The sequence below is a fragment of the Cygnus olor genome, chromosome 7, assembly GCF_009769625.2.
Source record: "Cygnus olor isolate bCygOlo1 chromosome 7, bCygOlo1.pri.v2, whole genome shotgun sequence".
Lineage (NCBI taxonomy): Eukaryota > Metazoa > Chordata > Aves > Anseriformes > Anatidae > Cygnus > Cygnus olor.
The window spans coordinates 24827373-24845033 of record NC_049175.1 but is presented as its reverse complement, the minus strand read 5'-3'; the positions used below and the strand labels follow the sequence as shown (position 1 = coordinate 24845033).

Genomic DNA, 17661 nt, shown 5'->3' with positions numbered 1-17661 from the left:
TAATTGCTTTATTTAATGAAAGCTCGGGTTCCTTCAGCCAGCTGAAGGGAAACGCGGACAGCCGGGGTTGCAGGGCCGGGTCGCAGCCCCACGGCTTTCTGCGGGGACAACGCCAGGCCTGAGGGGGGGGGGGGGGGTACAAGGGGAGCCCCCGTGCGCCCGTTCCGCGGCTCGGCACTTTGCCGCCGCTCCCTTGCGGCCAGCCGCCGGCCTCGCACATTCTCCCCGCTCCCTGGCGCCGGCCAGGGGGAGGGAGGGGGGAGAGGAGGAGGAGGAGAAGGAGGAGGGGCGGGGCGCGGGCCGCGCCTGCGCAGTGCCGCCGCCGGGGCGCTGCGGCAGTCGTGCGGGGCACTTCTTCCGAGCGCGGCAAGGAGGTGAGAGCGGCCCGGGCGCGCGGGGGCAGTGCGCGCGCGCGCGCGGGCGCGGGCGGGCGTTGCGCGTGCGCGCGCCGGGCGCGTGGCGGCGACCGTTGGAGGGGTCCGTTGGGGAAAGGGGATGGGGGGGGGGGGGAGGAGGAGGGAGCGGGGCGCTCCCCTCAGCCGGGGCGGGGGGCTATGGCCGCGGCCCGGCGTGAGGCGAGGGGGGGAGAGGGGGGCGTGTGGAGCTCCCGGTGCTCGCCCCCGGCCTTTCCCCGTCAGGCGGGGCGGGGAGGACCCCGGCAGCCCCTGCTGCTGCCTCCCGGTCCCCTCCCCAGCAGGGCGCCCCCCGCTCCCAAGTTCCCTTCCCTGTCACCGCTGTGGTGTTTCGGGTGCTCTTGGTCTGTCTGTATCCGGCTCGAGCTAGAAGCCAGGCACCAAATAACAGTTAAAAAAAAATAAAGCAACACTTTCCTCTCATTTGCTTATGCCTTTTTTAAAAAAAAAAAAAAATCCCTTTTGTGCCAAAAATACTGTTGCAAAATACATGACGGAAACAATCCAACACGGGTTTCTGACAGACTGCGTGACTTCGCAGGGCAGTGCAGTTTCTTGTAGCACAGGCTGTTTTTAAAAATTCCTGGAACCAGCGAGATGATGAAATCCGCAAGTTTACTCCAGCGCTAGTTTTCAGAAGGCCGCCAGGCTGGATGCTGAGGATTCTCTCAGATGTGGTCTTGGGGACGTTCCTCCCAAGGCACGATTATTACTTACTTTTTAAAGAAGTTTATTTATTTATTTATTTATTTATAGTTCTGGAAGATTTACCGTTTGAACCTCAAAGATCGCAATATGCTTTCTAAGTGACTGCATAAAAACGTCTCCTTCTTACCTGTGTCGGTTTAGCATAACATCTTGTCACCAGCCGAAACATGGTGTTGATCCGTACACCTCTTTGCTTTGAGAACAAGGAAATATGTAATGATCAGTGAATGGATTGAAAATAGGAAGGGTTGCGGGTCTTTGCAGGTGCTGCACGGCTTTACTGAAAACCAGAATCAAAACTCAAAACTGCATTTTGATCTCCGGTTCGCGAGCTGAGTTTGTGGTTCCAGCAATGAGGAAAAACCGTAACGATTTACTTGCAAGCTTTACTCATCCGCTTCGCTGCGGAAGTCTGTCACAGCCCTTGTCAACCTAAACATATTTTAGAGTGGAACTGCTATTTAAAATAATCTATTGCCATTAGTCCTGACTCCAAAAGATCATTCAGGAACTTGCTGGTTTGATTAACAGCAGTTGGAGTTTGTTCAAGCATGGACGTCGTTTCATTATATGGTACAATACAACCTTTACTCTGTATAGCTTCATTCAAGCAAATTGTATTGCAAAATGCACCACCGAATTACATTTAAAACGCTCCATTGAATGAAATACAATTGCAGAGATAAATGGGAGAAAAATTGTAAGAATAGGAGAAATGTTTTCAGCTGAGGTTTGAAATTTAGAGCCCGCTAGTATGTTTGCTTTGGTAGCGTTAGCGTTATATACACTGTTTCTAGGATATACACTAGCAAAAATCAGATGCAAGCTGAAATTTTCACAGGCAAATTTCCAGTTTATAGGCAATTTTTAACAACAAAAATACCTTCAGTTGTTACTCTTTGTCATGTTTGATTCCTAATATAGCTGTGAAATGAAAGTTTATAAAACCTTCTTAAAAACACGATTTATCCCAGGCTTTTCGTATTTAACTTCAAGGGGAATGTTTATGAAAAAACAGAAACCTTAGTTTGGTGTTTACTGGTAAGCACCATGGTATTGTACTCTTCAGGGAAACACAGAAAGGAATGTTGTATTTCCTTCAGAAAACTACAGGTATGTTATTTTTGCATCTAAAGTAAAAGGGAAACAAGCTACTAAAATACGGGGTTTTGCTGATGTTCATTGAAAAAGCAGATAGGTTTATATGCTCACCTCATACCTGTTATTTGCGGGTCAGCTTAATAAATTGCTTCACTTAAAAAATGACACGTGGGTTGTTAGTTTGCAGGGAGCTGTTATCTGGCGATGGCCCAGGGCTGGCCGCGGTTCCCTGGGGCAAATGGAGCCGATCCGCAGCGTTTGAGTCCCTCGTGCTCTGTGGGCACCGAGAGCCCCTTCTGTTGTATAAATTTGAAATGGGGGAGCGCTGTGGGATCCGGGTGATCCAGAACAGTGCAACCAGTCGCTCGCCAGTGATGGGGTCAGTCCTACAGAGCCCATAGGACCCACGGCAGCATTGCCACGCAGAAGCTGCTTGGCCTGGGGAAGGTGCATTAATGGGCTCCAGCCAGGCTGCCGTGGAAAGTTGTCATAGGAACTGGCTTGCTGTTTGGCGGGGCCATGCCTTGTCTTCGCTCGTTTGAAAGCACACCTCCGTAACTAATCACCTCGGGATAAGAACCGCTCGTATGCTGTCCAGCACAAACCCATGAAGAGGGCCAGGCACTTCGGCTCTTCCCCAAGGGAAGCTGAGGACAGCGCTGTACGTCAACAGAGGACAGCCTGGGTGATGTACCTTGGGATGAGTTCACAGCGCCTGCTCTGCGCCGTGCCCTTGCCTCGGGGTGGCTCACGAACGCTGGCTGTCCTGATATAAACCAGCTGTGGCTTTTTTAGCGGTGAGAATAATAGGACAGAAAACCGAACGGAGTGTGCCCGGGAGTGGAAGCCTTGTCTTGCTCTTCGGGATGCGTTCGGGATGAGACATGTTACTAAGTCAGTGCATGGGAATTCTTCACTTACTCTCTGTATGGCATCTATTTTATAAATTTTATTTATTGCGTCAGCAGCACAAACATCATTTGAAAATGATGCTTGATATGGCCGTGGTCTCAGTCTCTAAATGTTGGCTATTCTGTGCTTAAGGATATCTTATTGTTTGAGTATTTGCAAAGTGCACATTCATATAAATATTTCTTGCTGTAAAACGTCTGGTTTATGCTACTAAAGAAGTTATTATTATGTGTCATGACTATGATGCATGTAGCAGTCATCTGTATTTTGCTTTTTAATCATGACTCGTTAACTGGAATGGTTCCTAAAACCTTGGACTGTGTACTCTGCATAGGCAGCATGTATAACATGACTCTGCTTTCTTAACACAACTGCAGAGACAATCCAGTGTGCACAATAAATAGAACTTAATGTACAGTAAATAGATGTTAAGCAACATCTGGAAAATATTGCATAGGTATTTAAGGTAGCCACTGTAAGCAATTGGTAATCCAAACCTGGCTGCGTAAGGGTAGTTATTAAGTCTCATTCACGTGTTTGCAGGGCTAAAAAGGTACTTGGGAGAGCTGGCTGTGCAAAGCTACGGTAGGGAAAATAATTTTTTTTATATGACAGCGTGAGATCGAGAAAGGAGCCTGAATGATTCAGCCTGAAAACCCACAGCAGTCTGTGTCTGCTGCTGACTGCTGCATCTGCCCGCTCCCTCACTGTGTAACGGCAGCGGGTGCACCTTGCTGTAAGGTCAGGAGCACGTTTGCCCCGACTTCCTGGCCGCCTGGGTCCCCACGTGGAGGAGCAGTGAGTGGCTGCGTGCCAGCCCTCGCAGGCCTGTCACTTTTTTTCAAGTCTGCTACACAGCGGTGGAGGCTGAGCTTGTTGCTTGCTGCTGACCTTAGCTTACCATCCTCAGGGCACGAATACCTGCTGCCGGATTTACCGGCACCTCCAGCCCTCTTTTGGTAGTTTCATCAGAGAGAGAGTTCTGACCGAGCTGGGGAGGTTGGAAACCCCGCTGTGCTTATCTGTAGGCTGCCTTCTGTTAACATGTAAGCAAAGGGAGCAAGCTGGTTCTTACCTTGTGCCTCTTACTGGCTAAAACTGCTTTAAATTCTGCAAAGGCGTGAGCGCATTAAATGTGGAGAGCAGGAGTTGCAGTGGTGTTGGTACACGAGCGATCTGTTGGTTTCTTTTTGGAAAATAAAGGAGGTGTGGGCACAGCTTCTGTAGGTAGATGGAAGGAGAAGGGGAGGCCCAAGCAGATGTGATTCTTCTGGGATTTGAAGGTGGCACCAAGGTGTGAAGTGAGTTAGTAGAAACAGATGCGTGGGGACAACGTGCCCTAGCACTGCTTGTTTTGTACCCAAACTGTAAATAAGAAAACCGTTTTGGTGTCCAAAATTCCCATTCTGGTTCATCCTACCACTTCTGATTTATTTAAAAACAAAGGTTCCTTGAAGTCATTACGCAGTCCAAACTTAGCTTAATTAAGTTAGAGAATATTCACCGCTCCCAGCTGTGTTCCAGCTCTTTTCAAACAAAGGCGTACTATTTTGCATATATGCTTACTACCAGATTATCATTAAACCTTACTTGGCACAAGTGGTTCCGCGGAAGGGAGAAAACAGAGGCTTCCTGTACGGGTTTCTGCGGGAGGCTCCCAAGTAGAATGGTTTTCCACTGTTTACTTAAGAACAGCCCTTTGGATTAACTGGCTTTGTCCCAGGCCTTGTACTTCTCCGTGTTATCATTGGCATAACACATGAAACACTTGAGATGCATTATTGCTGCAGTTTCAGGAAGCAAATCCTCGCCGAACCCTCCGTGAAGGTACACTTCCAAAAAATACTTTCCAACCCGGGTGGTCCAGCTCTGCAGTTGCGGAGGGCGGCTGTTGAGGCACCTTCAGGGCGGGTTGCCCCTTTTTTGGGGTGAGCTGCTGCCTTTCTCCAGGCAGCAGCTGCTGCCGGCGCTGCTGCGGTAGCCCCGGCTGCATCCCAGCTGCGTGTGTTGGGTTTGGGAGGGAGGGGGTCTGCTGCTCAAACGGGTATTCCTTAGCGTCTTCGGAGAACGGGAGCTGTGGGTGGCAATCAGCTCGTATGTTACTGCTTGGACCGGGTGCCTCCTGGCTTTTGCATCAAACATAGCACATACGGCCGTGGAATTTGACAAGAGAAACTTTCTAATCGGCTTCTAAAATAACCTAGAACAGCAGGTAAATTCGAAGGAGAGAAGACGGATGGTTTAGTACAAAGCATACCAAAATCTCTAGACCAGCTGGATTCAGCTGGTGTTTGGGTCAGTTCGGTTGGTGATGAGTTGTACGTAGGCATGCACAGAAATAATTAGGAACGTGGGGTCAGGGAAGAGCATGTGAATGTTCTGCCCTCAGGAAACCCAAAGAAGCACTGAGTGAGATGTATGCCAGTGCTTTGTAAACATAACGCAGTGATTACCACTAATAACATCAAAGGGTAAGTGCCAGTAAACTAAACTGCAGGTAATTTTGGAAGTTGGTAAGTGAAACCAGTTGCAATTAAAAAATAATAATAATCTTTTTAGATGTTGGTTTCCTTTCTTTTTTCCACCTCCCTCTGAGATGGTTTTTATCCTGTTTTTTTTCTCCAGTGGAAGATCTGTATGCATTGGCAAAGGTACTTCAAATGTTGCTTTCTGAATTTTCCAGTTCACCGTTTTGGATATTGCAGAGCAATTCAGCTCAATTCTGTGCAAAGACATATGTGCCTATAGAAGTCACAGGAAATGGCTGCAAGAGGTGGTCCTGAGCGTTCTGGATAAATCCTGTCCTTTCTGACATCCCATGCAGTGTTCACTGAGACCCCTTAGGAACAGATACCCACAGCAGCTGCATAATTGCTTCTTTTCCATTTCTTGTTCATTTCCACTTTTTTCTTCATTCTCTGTATGTGCTTTTAGATCAGGATGAGTTCAGTCCGTGAAGAAATCTGATGAGGTGAACGTGAATTTCAGGTGCTCTGAGCACCCGTTAGCTCGAGGCTGACCCCGGAGACTGCTCCTCCAGTTCAGTTCTGGTAGCTTTGCCGGCGTTGTAATCCAAGCAGCTGAGTGAAGCCGGAAGGAGGAATTTAACATAGAAGCAAGCCAGGCTGGTAAATCACCCGTTCCTTTTGCTGTCTGGAAACTGAGGCAGGAGTCAGATTTCGCTTGCCACTTTACGTTACAAGCATCAGTCAGTTGGTGCACCAGTGATCTGAATTCTGGGGAAAAATGATAAGAATGGGCATTTGCTAACAAAATCTGTAAGTGGTTCGAGTTAAGTAGACATAAAATCCCTCTGCTCTATTCTTCAAAATGCCCTCTCTACCCGAGCAGTGACTGGCGTACCAGAAGATCTTCTGCTAAGTCCTTTTTAGTCAATAATGTGAATTTAACTTACCCGTACCATTAATCACTTGGTGACTGCAGGCATGCTGGGCAGAACGAGTGGCTCACGTGTTCTGGTGTTTCTTAATATCCTCCGCAGAGTAGTGTTGAAATGGAATGGTTTTACAGAGCGTGAGGACGTTAAAAAATTGCTAGTGCTGGAATCATGAGCAGATGTGTGTGATATTTTTGAGCAAATTGTATACAAATCGGCAAGAGCTTTCCTTGCTGTGATCTGACATGAAATATCCGTATGTAGCTTTCAACAATTTGGGGATTTCTGTTCGTTCTGATGCAGGGAAGTAACACTGTGGCCTTTCTAAGAGTTTATTAAAAGCACATGATCTAACCATTCCTATTTTTTTTTCACCTTGAATAATACATTAGGTAGGTTCTTAACTCTTCTTTTACATGTATTGTAACTTCTCTTGCAGAATTGTACTTGGCAGTTTTACAAGCCAAGGCCAAAAAAATCTGCTTGCTAGGCTTGAGCAATCAGGAGGGAAAGGATGATGAAAAACCAACAAAGTTTTACTCATCTACCACTCGTTTTTCTTCACAGCCATGTAGCGGGTAGATATTAACAAAGACAGTAATAAAAAGCACTTTCAGTCCTCATAAATCGATGTGTTCTGGTGGGGTCAAGAACAAATATTGGCAAGGTTAGGGCAAAATACCAGTGTTGTGGTGCTCAGGGCCGGGCTGAGGTTTTTCCAAGCGCTGTTAGGAAAGCAGTTAGGAGGACGCATTTCTGTGGCCACACTGGAGGCTCGGTGCCGGCTAAGCATGTGGTCGGCTTGTTTTTAGCATCTACAGTAGGTCAGGTAATGTGCTGCTGTTCTCAGCGAGTGGGGGCTGTCACGCTGCCCTGCCTGGGACTGACTTCTTTAAAGGTGTCTCAGGGTGCAGGGGATTCGGGCTGTTTGCTCATCTGCAGCAGGAGCACACGGCTGTGCTGTTGAGTGAGTCTTCAACTCTACACTAATGAGACACTTCAGGTTCCCCGAAGAGAGAAGCCATGGCCAAAGGCAAGGTTTGATGTCGGGAACTCTCGGTTCTGATTTTGGGATAATGGGGACCTGCTGACAGTGCTGCCTTAGTTCTTTTTTAATGCTCTCTCACCCTTCAGGCTGGAAGGCTTCTTCCAGGTCACGGCTGCAGCAGTGGATCTGTCACTTCATCTGTGCCCTCCCCGAGCACAGTCCGTGTTGGGACAAGTACAGGGAGAACATCTTGTGTGCCCTCCTCAGCTCCTGCCAGGGCACAACCTCCTGTGTCAGCAGGATTGATTTAAAATATTAAAAAACAGTGAACCGAAGGGTCCGTGGAAAGCTGACGGTTTTCCCCAAACGAGCTTCGTGCTTTGTGTTGTGCTTGGATAGGGTTGCAAAAAGTTTCTGAAGAAAAGAGGTTGATACTGTTGGAAACGGTATAATGTAGGCCTTTGGTATCAGTTGATAAAGCCAAGACAGTTAGGTTATCAAAGGGAAGCCAGAGTCAGCAAAAGCTCCAAGGCATCAGAGGTCGATGTTCTTAGTTTATTCAGTTCTTTTACTGATGAATTGAGTCACGTAGGCTGCATAAGAAATGCTGGAGGAATAAGCCGTCTTTTGGAAGAGCGTGGGGTACTGCAGAGAAGGTGTTCGTCAAATTAATTTACTCGAAGAGTTTCCTGCAACGGTGCCTCAGTACTACACAGCTGTCAAGATTAAATGAGATCTGGGGGCCGATAAGATGTAGGTGGGGACACTATTGTGCCCTAAGGACAGGTTTGTAATTTCATTTGTAATCAGGCAGACTATAATTACTGTGTTTGCCTCTGATTAAAAAAACAGGTCAGGAAAGGAACGAGTTGCGCTGTCCGTATGCAGAAGGGAAGTTCGCGCTGCTCCGAGCGCTTTGAAACACCCACAGGCTCCACGTTACCTGGGTTTCATCCCCGTGCCCGCTCGGTCGGCACGTCTGTCTGCGGGGCTTTCTTCTCGTAGGCAGAGAGCTGCTGCGTGGGACTGCTCGCCGAGAGCAGAGGGCAGGAAAGGTTTTGGGTGAGCTCCTCTCTGATCCGCGCGGTGAGCGCGTGTCCAGCCGCTGGTGTGGGGAGACAGAGGGTGGGTGAAGGGTGGCTGCTAACTGGGAGCAACATAGGGAAGGTGAGCGTTGTCCTTCTGGCCTGGGTGAGCATTTCAGAAGTGTTAGGGCCAGCCCAGGAGTGACGTGGGTGAGCTGAGCCTGGGAGCACAAGGTTCTTGCCTTTCCTACCTGGAAGGCTAGACCAGCCTCAGGGAAGGCTTTGTGGAAGAGAGGTGGGTAACCATTATTTAAGGGCAAAAGTAGGAACCCCATGGAATCTGTCATAGGCTGGTATGCCTCTAGAGCATGATATGCTAGGAGAACTGAGAATCAAGACCTTCTTTACTAAATTATTTCTGTATTTATCTCCACAGTGCCCTTTGTAGCCAAGGAGTGTCATTATTTTGCATTGTTTGTGTTTTGTGAACAACGAACAAGTTGAAAACTGTCTCAGTGTTGTATATGAAGTCTTTGGCCATGCTGGGTATTAAGGCTTTCTCTCCTTTGTCCAGTTCCGTTCCATAGTCCTCCACTCACCCTTCTTTTGGAAAAACAGGCTCATTTGTCAATGATGTGATTGTTCTGCCCTTTATTGATAGGTAAGATCTCAAAAAGAAGAGAGACCAAGTTAATACATGAATATTTGGTAAGCTTTTCCTTAAAGAAAGTGGGGAGGCAGGGGATGATGCTGCAAAAGAAAACTCCTAGCAGGGAAAAAAAAAAAAAAAGTTCTCACTGGTTTTGACCGAGCAGCTCTCAGAATCACCAGATCATCTTCGGCTGTTGATCTCAGTGTTTATTTTCAGCAATTTTCTTAGGAAGGAGGAGTCGGTGTTCCCTTGCTAAAGTATGCTGGCAGCTTTACTCAGCAGCACGTCCCTCGGCTAGCGCTGCATCCAGATGCCCGTGGGACTGGTGCGGACTGGCCAGCTGGCTGCACCTGGGCTGAGCAGGGACGGCTTTCAGCCAGGGGAGGTGGGAACTCGCCTCTCCAGCCTGCGGAGATGGCTCAGCTGCAGATTCTGCTGTCACATCTCTTTACGCAGCCTGCAAGCATGTAGAGAGGTCCCATCCACCATCGAATAGGTTTCAAGTGTCTTTTAAAAAATCATCCTTATTTTTCCTTTAACTTTCAGGGACCGCGATCTTCAGAGAAAACAATTTTATTTTATTTTATTTTTACCGGTAAGCACTGACAGTAAGGAAAGCCAATAAAATGTTGTCCTCCCTACCTTCCGTGTTTAGAAGATAAAGAGGGCTTTGGGCTGTTTGCGTTATCCAAGCTGACCCACTTGCATGCTTCCTGGATGACTGCGTGCCAGCTCGGAGTTGCGCATCTCAAATACTTTGTCGGTTACCACCACGCTTCTGGAAGGGCCCGTTAAGTCTGCATTTGCGTCCTGTAGCACAGCGGAATCCAATGAAAGGCGTCATTGTTTTGAAATACCGTGGGTCCGCTGCCAAAGGAGCTCCTGTTGTATAATCCCTAATAGCAGGTTAGAGTGGCAGCAGTTCCTTGGTTGGAAATCAGTATGCAGAGGGATGGCTTTCCAGTTTGCTCTCCGGGGATGACACGTTTCATCTTGTTCACTCTGCGAGTTGCAGACTCGCACAGAGGTGCGCAGCCGTCGTGAGCTGGTAGCAGGTCCTCACGCAGGTCTGAACACCGAGGGTGTTACTTAGAGGTAATGCTTGCTAAAAAAAAAGCATTGCTAACAAATACAAAGATTAACGCATAAAGAGGTTTTAGTTTGTTCTGAAGCAAAGCAGCAGGGGTGGAATAGGAAAGTTTATGCTGGCTTTCCTTTCTGATTTGCAGAATTCAGTGTGTTCATTTCCATGCTGACATTTCTGCCTTTTGTGCCGTTCGTGTTAACCTGCAGCTCAGCCAGCCCTGTTGTGCCTCATCTTCGTACCAATGGCATTAGTATCTGCAGATATCAAACACCAAATTCCAATTCTAGTGAGCATTTGCATCAAAGCTTACCCCCTGGTTTTCAGCTAAAGCAAATACATGTGAATTCTTAAATATTTTCTTTAGGGTGGACTGTATCACAGCAGAGAGATCAAATTTACCCCTACTTCTTAATCTTTTAAGACCTTGTGTAAGTAGAGCAATTGTTTACGGGAAAAACAGGGTGAGCAAAGTATTTGAAGTATCTTATGGGTTTCTTACTGGAATTTAACAGCTGGAAACAAGAAGCAGTGAGAACATTATGTTACTAGCCAGGTCCATGCTTGCTTTTGGCAGGTGGTCAATTGGACAACAGTTGGGGAATCCTGCAGCAGAGGTTGCTGCAGGCTGCTGTGCTCTTTTCCTGCAGAAAACCTTTCCTAAAGGAGGTGAGTTTCTTCCATTCTTCTCTCCAAGACTGCTTGTGCTTCAGCCTGTTATTCACTGATACGTCATTTGTAAGGTGAGGAAGAGTCACCCGAGGCACAATACTCTGCTTGACTGACCTACTGTGACTTTCTTTTTGGCATTAATTCTTGCCTCTGTGAAAAAAGACTGATTTGAACATCCTCTCCCCTTCATTTAGAGCCCAACAGTGATGGAAAAAAAAACCTCAAAATTTTGTTTTGTAATTAATTATCCTCCCTGTTAATACTTTGTGTGGATTTATTTAATTTCCAGTCACAGGCTCATGTCCTGTCATCGCTGGACTGAAGAGCCCTTCCTGTGTGCAAATGCTTCCAGGCTATTTCAGATCACCTGCAGAGCAGCTCTCTGCAAACTGGCAAGCTTCCACTCCAGGCTTACTCTCTCTCATGGCTTTATTCCTTCCTCAGTATAGTCACTATCGCTCTTGAATGGGGACAGGTGACTGAAGAGAGTTCTCCAGCAGCATTCGGAGCAGCGGCAGACAGGCACATAGAGTCCTGCTTGGTAGCCTTGTACACGCAAGGATCAGATTTGACCTGCAGTCACAGCATTTCTGTGAGAGCTCATGTTTGCTGATTATTCTCTGTGGCATGGCTCTTGCTCTTCTGGATCGAGTCTCACATTCCTTAAGGATGGTCTGCCTTCTTTTTTCTAGCGGTGGGACGGTACTGGCCACGTTGGGCTTAGAGAAATGGGGTATGAGCACTACCCCTGACAAACTGCTTGTGTAACAGGCAGCATTTTGGAAGTGACTTAACTAAAATGGCAGTTCTGCGGGAGATATTGAGAAGCACGAGCTCTGTGGAAGCTGGAAAATATTCTCATTAGCTTACTGGAGAATTTGTGGTTTCTATTTTAAGGCAGTAAACTCAATTACAGATGACTGAGGAGAAGAGATGGTCTCTTGGTACTCAGAGAGGGTCAGATTTGAGGTTTGCTCCTTGCAGAGTTGCACCGCGGATTTCAGAGTGTTTTTCCGAACTCCTTTTTAACCATCCATGAAATTGATGATAATTAAGTCGTATTTAATATTTTAAATAACTAGTGCTCCTTGGAGTTTCTACCTGAACAGAACTCCTTGGATAGAAATGGAGGATCACCCTAAAAAACTCCCAGTTTATCTGTTCTGTGTTTTTTTAGGGCATCTAATGCATTTTCAGGTCCAGGATTATTGCTACAGCTCTAGGCGTTGTACAGCCACTCTATGGATATGATTGTCAGTAGAAATGATAAAAACACCCATAAGCAGAGTTTTGTTAAACGTATTTTATGTCTTTGTTACATAGCCATTTCTTTAACATCTGGCTTCATCACACACATAAAATTCAGCCTGAAATTAAATCAAACCCTATAATAAGCCACCCGAGTAGTATTCTGCCTTCTTGTACCTTACCCATCCAGAAATAACCCATGAGATACTGTCATCTCTCAGTCAGACTATCCTCAGATAAGTGTATGCCTGGAAATACTTTACCAATTTGACTAAAAGCTCCCTCTTGGAAACGCAGCTTCGCTGAGGCCAGCTCTGTGGTGGGGCCCAAGGGGAGCAGATACCCCTGCCAGAGCCAGCGTCTGAAAGGGCAAGCTGGGGGTGGAAGGACCAGCACAATCCTCCGAGCAAGGACTGTGGTATGAGTCTGATGTGATATAATAGATCTTTGTACGAACCACAGGTGGGACCTGCTGTGAATTCAGTACATGCATCTGTAGGTATCGTTAACAGGTCCTTAACAGCAGGTCTCTACCTCTTTAATATCCTGTCCTGGCCTTATCCTGCTTAAAGCCAACCTCAAGGATAATTATCAGGAGCTGAGGGTACACTTTGATGTTTCTTTTGGAAATAATTAATATTACATATTACATATAAATAAGAGAATATTTTGTCCTTTCTTGCCATCACGAACCTGAAGTCACCACGTCAGAGAGGTGGCCACCCAGAAGTGGAAGTTCTTTGAATGAAGAACTTACCTTTAGGCTCAAAGAGGAAAAAAAGGGGAATTTTCTGGCTTAGATCATTTACAAACATCGCTACTTATATTTGGAAACCGAGGGCTTTCCAGCATTGCCAGACATTTCAAGTCAAGGACATACTAATTTTCCAAAAGCATCACTAATTGAAAACACCTTTTGGAAGCAATTTGCCACTGGCTGCTAAGCAGCAGTGCTGGCAGTAACACAGAGGGGTTTGAACTGTCATCCTGGAGCTGGGGGGGAGAGGAAGGAGCTGTGTGTGTGAGCTCCCAGCTAGGGCTGGCACGTGGGGCTGCGGATCAGAGGCAGACCGGAGCATCATTCGGCATCCATGCCATCCCTGCAGCTTGGAGCGCATCAGAAGTCTACTGCTTTGGGACCCTTGCTATGTGCAGGTACCCGTAATTCCCCAAAATTTGTAGATGTGAACTAGATGCATAGTGTTATCGGTACTTTGACCGAGATCGATTTGTTTTTGTCTTCTAATTCTTCGCTAATTGAATCCAGCATTGCCATTTTCACTGCATTTCCCATTTCCAAGGTTTGGCATCAGGTAAAGCTGACGTAGCCTGAAATACATTCAGTTAATTATTTTAGGGTTCCTGGGGAGATTTTATCAGACTGGCTCGTTAAAAATGTTCATGTCTGTTGTGTATTGTTTAATGTTCCCTTTGTTTGCAAAATGAATGGGAAGCACTTTGTCTCATTAGGGGTTTAATGCCTGCCTGGCATTATCATCCTTTTTATTAAATGCAAACTAGAAATATCTCGTGAAGAATTCTGTCCCTTCTATAATATTCCTCATCTCTGGTCTATAATGCTTCTGCTCCACTGGTAGGATTTTTCTTGTTCCTGTTAAACTTTTAAAAACCACCTTTACGTTGTCCTTAGCTCTCCGAAAGCTCTCCACCAAATTTTGCAAATTGCTTTGTCACAAGACTTTTTTTTTTTTTCCTTTTTTTACGCTGTACTGGCAGGAGCTAAAGGAGCAGTTTATCCTGTTGTCCAGAGCTTGGTTTGTTGGCTCTCCCTGACTCTGTGATCACCCTGACTTCTGTGCATCTGGGACCTGGTGGCTCTGGGTTATCGGAAACATTAAAATACATACTGGGGAGTCCTCCACCCATTTCTCTGTATTGTTCTTCCTAAGCAGAGCGTGAGTTGAGATTTCGGTATGCGTCTCGCGTGAATAGCTCCCCTGGGTTTCAGAACCGCCACCTACTGGATTTTTTTCTTCTCCTGAGTTGGCATCTTTAGTTCTGGAAGTTCTTTGTTACCTTGCCTCCTAGCAGCCCTGGAACGCCTTGGTAGTTTGCCACGTGCTTCAGCGTGTTTGTGACGCCCTGAGCTGGAGCTCGGGGAGCGTTTGACGTTGTTCACTCTCCTGTGCTGCCAGCTGGGCCTCCGAGTGCTCTACACATCCCTGGGTGCCCCGAGTCCCTTGGAGGAGATGCAGGAAGGGCCCCTCAGCCAGGCAGGGCGCAGGGTGGAGCGCAATAGAGCGATTCATCACCTCTGGGGAGAGCTCCTGCATGGCACGGTGGTGAGCGTACACAGAGCAGGTGGAGTGAAACAAGCTCATGGCAAACACAGTTCATTCACTCCCCCCTTGCTGAGACCCCCCCCAAGCCACCTGGGCTGGAGCAGCTTCGCAGCAGGGGGCGAGGAACGGCTGAGAGCTTGGCAAAGGCACCAGGAGGTCTGGGCATCACTGCCTCGGGCTGGACGCAAAGCCTTTAGGTACCAAACCTTAGGTGTGATCATTTCTGTCTCCGTTCGCTGTGCCCACGGGCGTGTACGTCTGTGGGTCGTGCTGGCATTTCTGAAGCAGAATGTGTGAGGAGAGGGTAGATCGGTGCCTTGGGACTGATTATAGCCATGGGTTTGTTTTCTGCTCTACGAGCTCTTGGACAGTATCCTGGAAAAAGTGGGATTGTCACTGCTGTGTTGTTTATCCCTACGTTTTAGTGTGTATGCCTCTGATTTGGCATTGCATCACCAAAGTGTTAAAAACAGACTCAGAAAAAAATACGGGCAGTGCATTTTACCTGAACACGAGGTGTTAGCAGATACAGAAATTTCTAATCATCTATTGGCCAAGAAAAGATAGGAAAAATAACTAATAAAACTCTTGAAGGGGAATGCTTCTGGGCATGTTATCTCACATGTATGAGTGTATGAAGAATGTACACTACGGATAAATACCTTATCCATGTGATAAGCGAATGAATTTATTACAAAATGTATGTTAAAAATGTCATGTTCTTTTGGACAGAAGCATGCGTGCTGCATTGTAGCTCGGAGTTTTTAAATACTTCTTCAAAATGAGCCCTGTACCCTAAGTGCTATCAGATGTTTAATTAAGATGGCACTAGCAAGGCGCGTGTTTGCAATAAATTACGGGGAGGTGTTCTGACATGCTTCATCTATGTAAAGATTTCTATTTTTACGTGAAGCTATTTACAGATTATTGATTTCAAAAATAGATTTGTAACTACAGAAAGATGCATCGTATTTCAGTTGCTCGGAGTTGAGAATCTTGCCTGGCTGGCTGCCTGCTCTCTTAGATATTTATTCCAGCGGCTTACAAGTGTATGTAGTGAATCAGCCCTTCTTATTTTGCTCTGTGTTTGGCACCCCGGTGAGGAGGAATATTTGCGTTCAGGGATCAGGTCCCATGTCTCATACCCGCTCAGGTAGGCTCGTTGTACCTCTGAAGCACCGGAAGAATTTCATTCAAGTCAGTGAGACTTCTTGCGTGAGTAAGGTTTCTGGGTGGGGAAAAGGCCTCACAATATCTTTTGTAAGTTGTTAGTGTTTTATTTCAGAGCAGGAAGCTGTTGTTGGAGTGCCAGTGGAGCCTGCTAAGCTGCGAGAGTGCCTTTGAGTTTACGTAACACAAAACTTCAGCATTAGACTCTTTTATTTTAGGCTATGCGGACATTAAAACAACAGTTTTAATAAATAAATCCGCAAAGCTTGAAGGCAGAGGTAATATCTTTTAATAGAACAACTGATAGAGTTTGAAAATTTAGACAAGCTCGTATGCCCAAGAGCTTGTCTATTTTTTCCAGCCATACCAGTTGGTCTAATAAAAGACATTGCCTCTGTCTACAAACCTTGTCCTCCCTTTGAACCCTCTTCATCACAGCGACAGCAAAATACTGCTGGAACATTAAAATAATTCGGGCCTTTCTTGCTTAACTATGGAAACTCAGATTTTTGTGGTTTCCTCAAGGCTCCGATTTTTGATTCCAAGCACACGCAGCATGCTGTCTGATTTCTCCTGTGGTAGAAAAGGGTTTCTTCACACGAGGCTCAGACTGCTTCACCGACTCCTCATTTTAGAAACGATGCTATTATCAAAGGTAACCTGCTACAGTTCTGCCATCTGGATTTTAGGATGCTTTGCAAGGTGCTGTTGGGGAACTCTCAGATGTCTGGCACGGATGGACGTTGGGTGCAGTCCTGTCCCGGTGTCTGTGTTACAGTCTCTGCCTAATGTGTTGTGACGGGAAGCAGACGGAGTGGGAAGCAGCTAGCATGACGGAAAGACTCTGCGTTTGGCTGTGGGTGTAAATCTTCAAATCTTGAGATGTGTGTGACTGGGTGAGGAGTGTAGTGGAGCCCTGCTACGTGGTGTGTAGCTGTGCTCAGGCTTCTTTCAGCGAGCAGACCGAGATCCAGACCTGTCTAAGGGTCTCATGACCAACCATGCTACATTTTTTTCAGAGCTGTTTAGCTTTCCCCTTGAACGTGTGTGTCTTTTGGATGTGAATCCCCAGCTCAAAGTCGGTAGCTTTACAACGGCTCCGGGTAAGACCAGGGTGGTGATGATCGGGACCATCTGGAAACGTGGTTCATGGGTTAGCCGATTTTCCACCCCTGCAGACACAAACCCTTTCTGAGGCTGCAGTCTTGGGGTCACGGTAGACCCCTGCTTTGCCTCATGTGCTGCCCTGGAGCCTGCCCTCATGCACAACGTTGCTGCCCGAGTCCTCTCCTCCAGCAGGGCCACTGCAGCCCGTTGTGCCCCTGCCGGGCTGTGCCGCAGGCGCAGTGCCCGGCCTTTCCAGTGGAACAGGTTGGTGCTTGCAGCCTGCCTTCTGTCTGCCTTTGGGCATGGCTTGCATAGCTCGTAATTACTTGGAAGCCCTTAGTGGCCTGCGCCCGGGCTATTTTAAAAGCCGCTTCTCCCTGCATGCCCTGTTGTGGAAGTCGCCCCACGGCCCTCCGGCTGCGGTGACCTCCTCTCCTGGGGTGCCGCAGGGAACCGGCCGCAGAGAGCTCTCAGCTCAGGAATGCAGCCCCTTCGGCTGCCTGCCAGGGCCTAAATTTGGTGACCTTTAGGATGTGGCATCAGATGGGTTTGTAAATGTTGGTTCTAGTAACTGGGAGACAAGCAGAGAATGCAGGGGGAGGGAGGAACATATTCTTTACAGCCAAGCTATTTGCCTTCTGTTTGATTTTTATGACCAACAAATAGTAGGCAAGTGCACTAGCAGATGCTCTAGCAATCACAACTGTTGGTCTTTAATCAAATTTAAAACTAAAAAATGATACAGATTTCCTCTAGGAGAGCAAGCATGCCTGTGACCGCCGCAAGCGTGGTGACTACCGACAATAGTTTGGACACACACTGTGCTCTCCTCTCTGCTGAAATCACCTCGTTCCCCTTCTGTAGGACAAGGGCAGTCATCT

At 47.1% G+C, this 17661-nt stretch overlaps 1 protein-coding gene across 6 annotated transcripts in view; it reads left to right on the top strand.

Annotated features, from left to right (window-relative positions):
* Nucleotides 1-254: 254 nt before the first annotated feature.
* The window catches only part of NT5C2 (5'-nucleotidase, cytosolic II), a 58765-nt gene continuing 41358 nt past the window's right edge, over nt 255-17661 (top strand). Inside the window, exons 1-2 of one of the 6 annotated variants that reach the window (XM_040564513.1) lie at nt 316-374; nt 10858-10949. Coding sequence is in view for 1 of the 6 variants with exons in the window: in XM_040564510.1 (XP_040420444.1) it covers nt 14411-14522 (112 nt within the window). In the remaining 5 variants the exon portion in view is untranslated. Of the gene's footprint in view, nt 375-4943; nt 4962-8562; nt 8582-10857; nt 10950-13337; nt 13356-14363; nt 14523-17661 lie in introns of those variants that run through there. The other 5 variants (XM_040564512.1, XM_040564516.1, XM_040564515.1 and 2 more) reach the window with 5 other exon arrangements.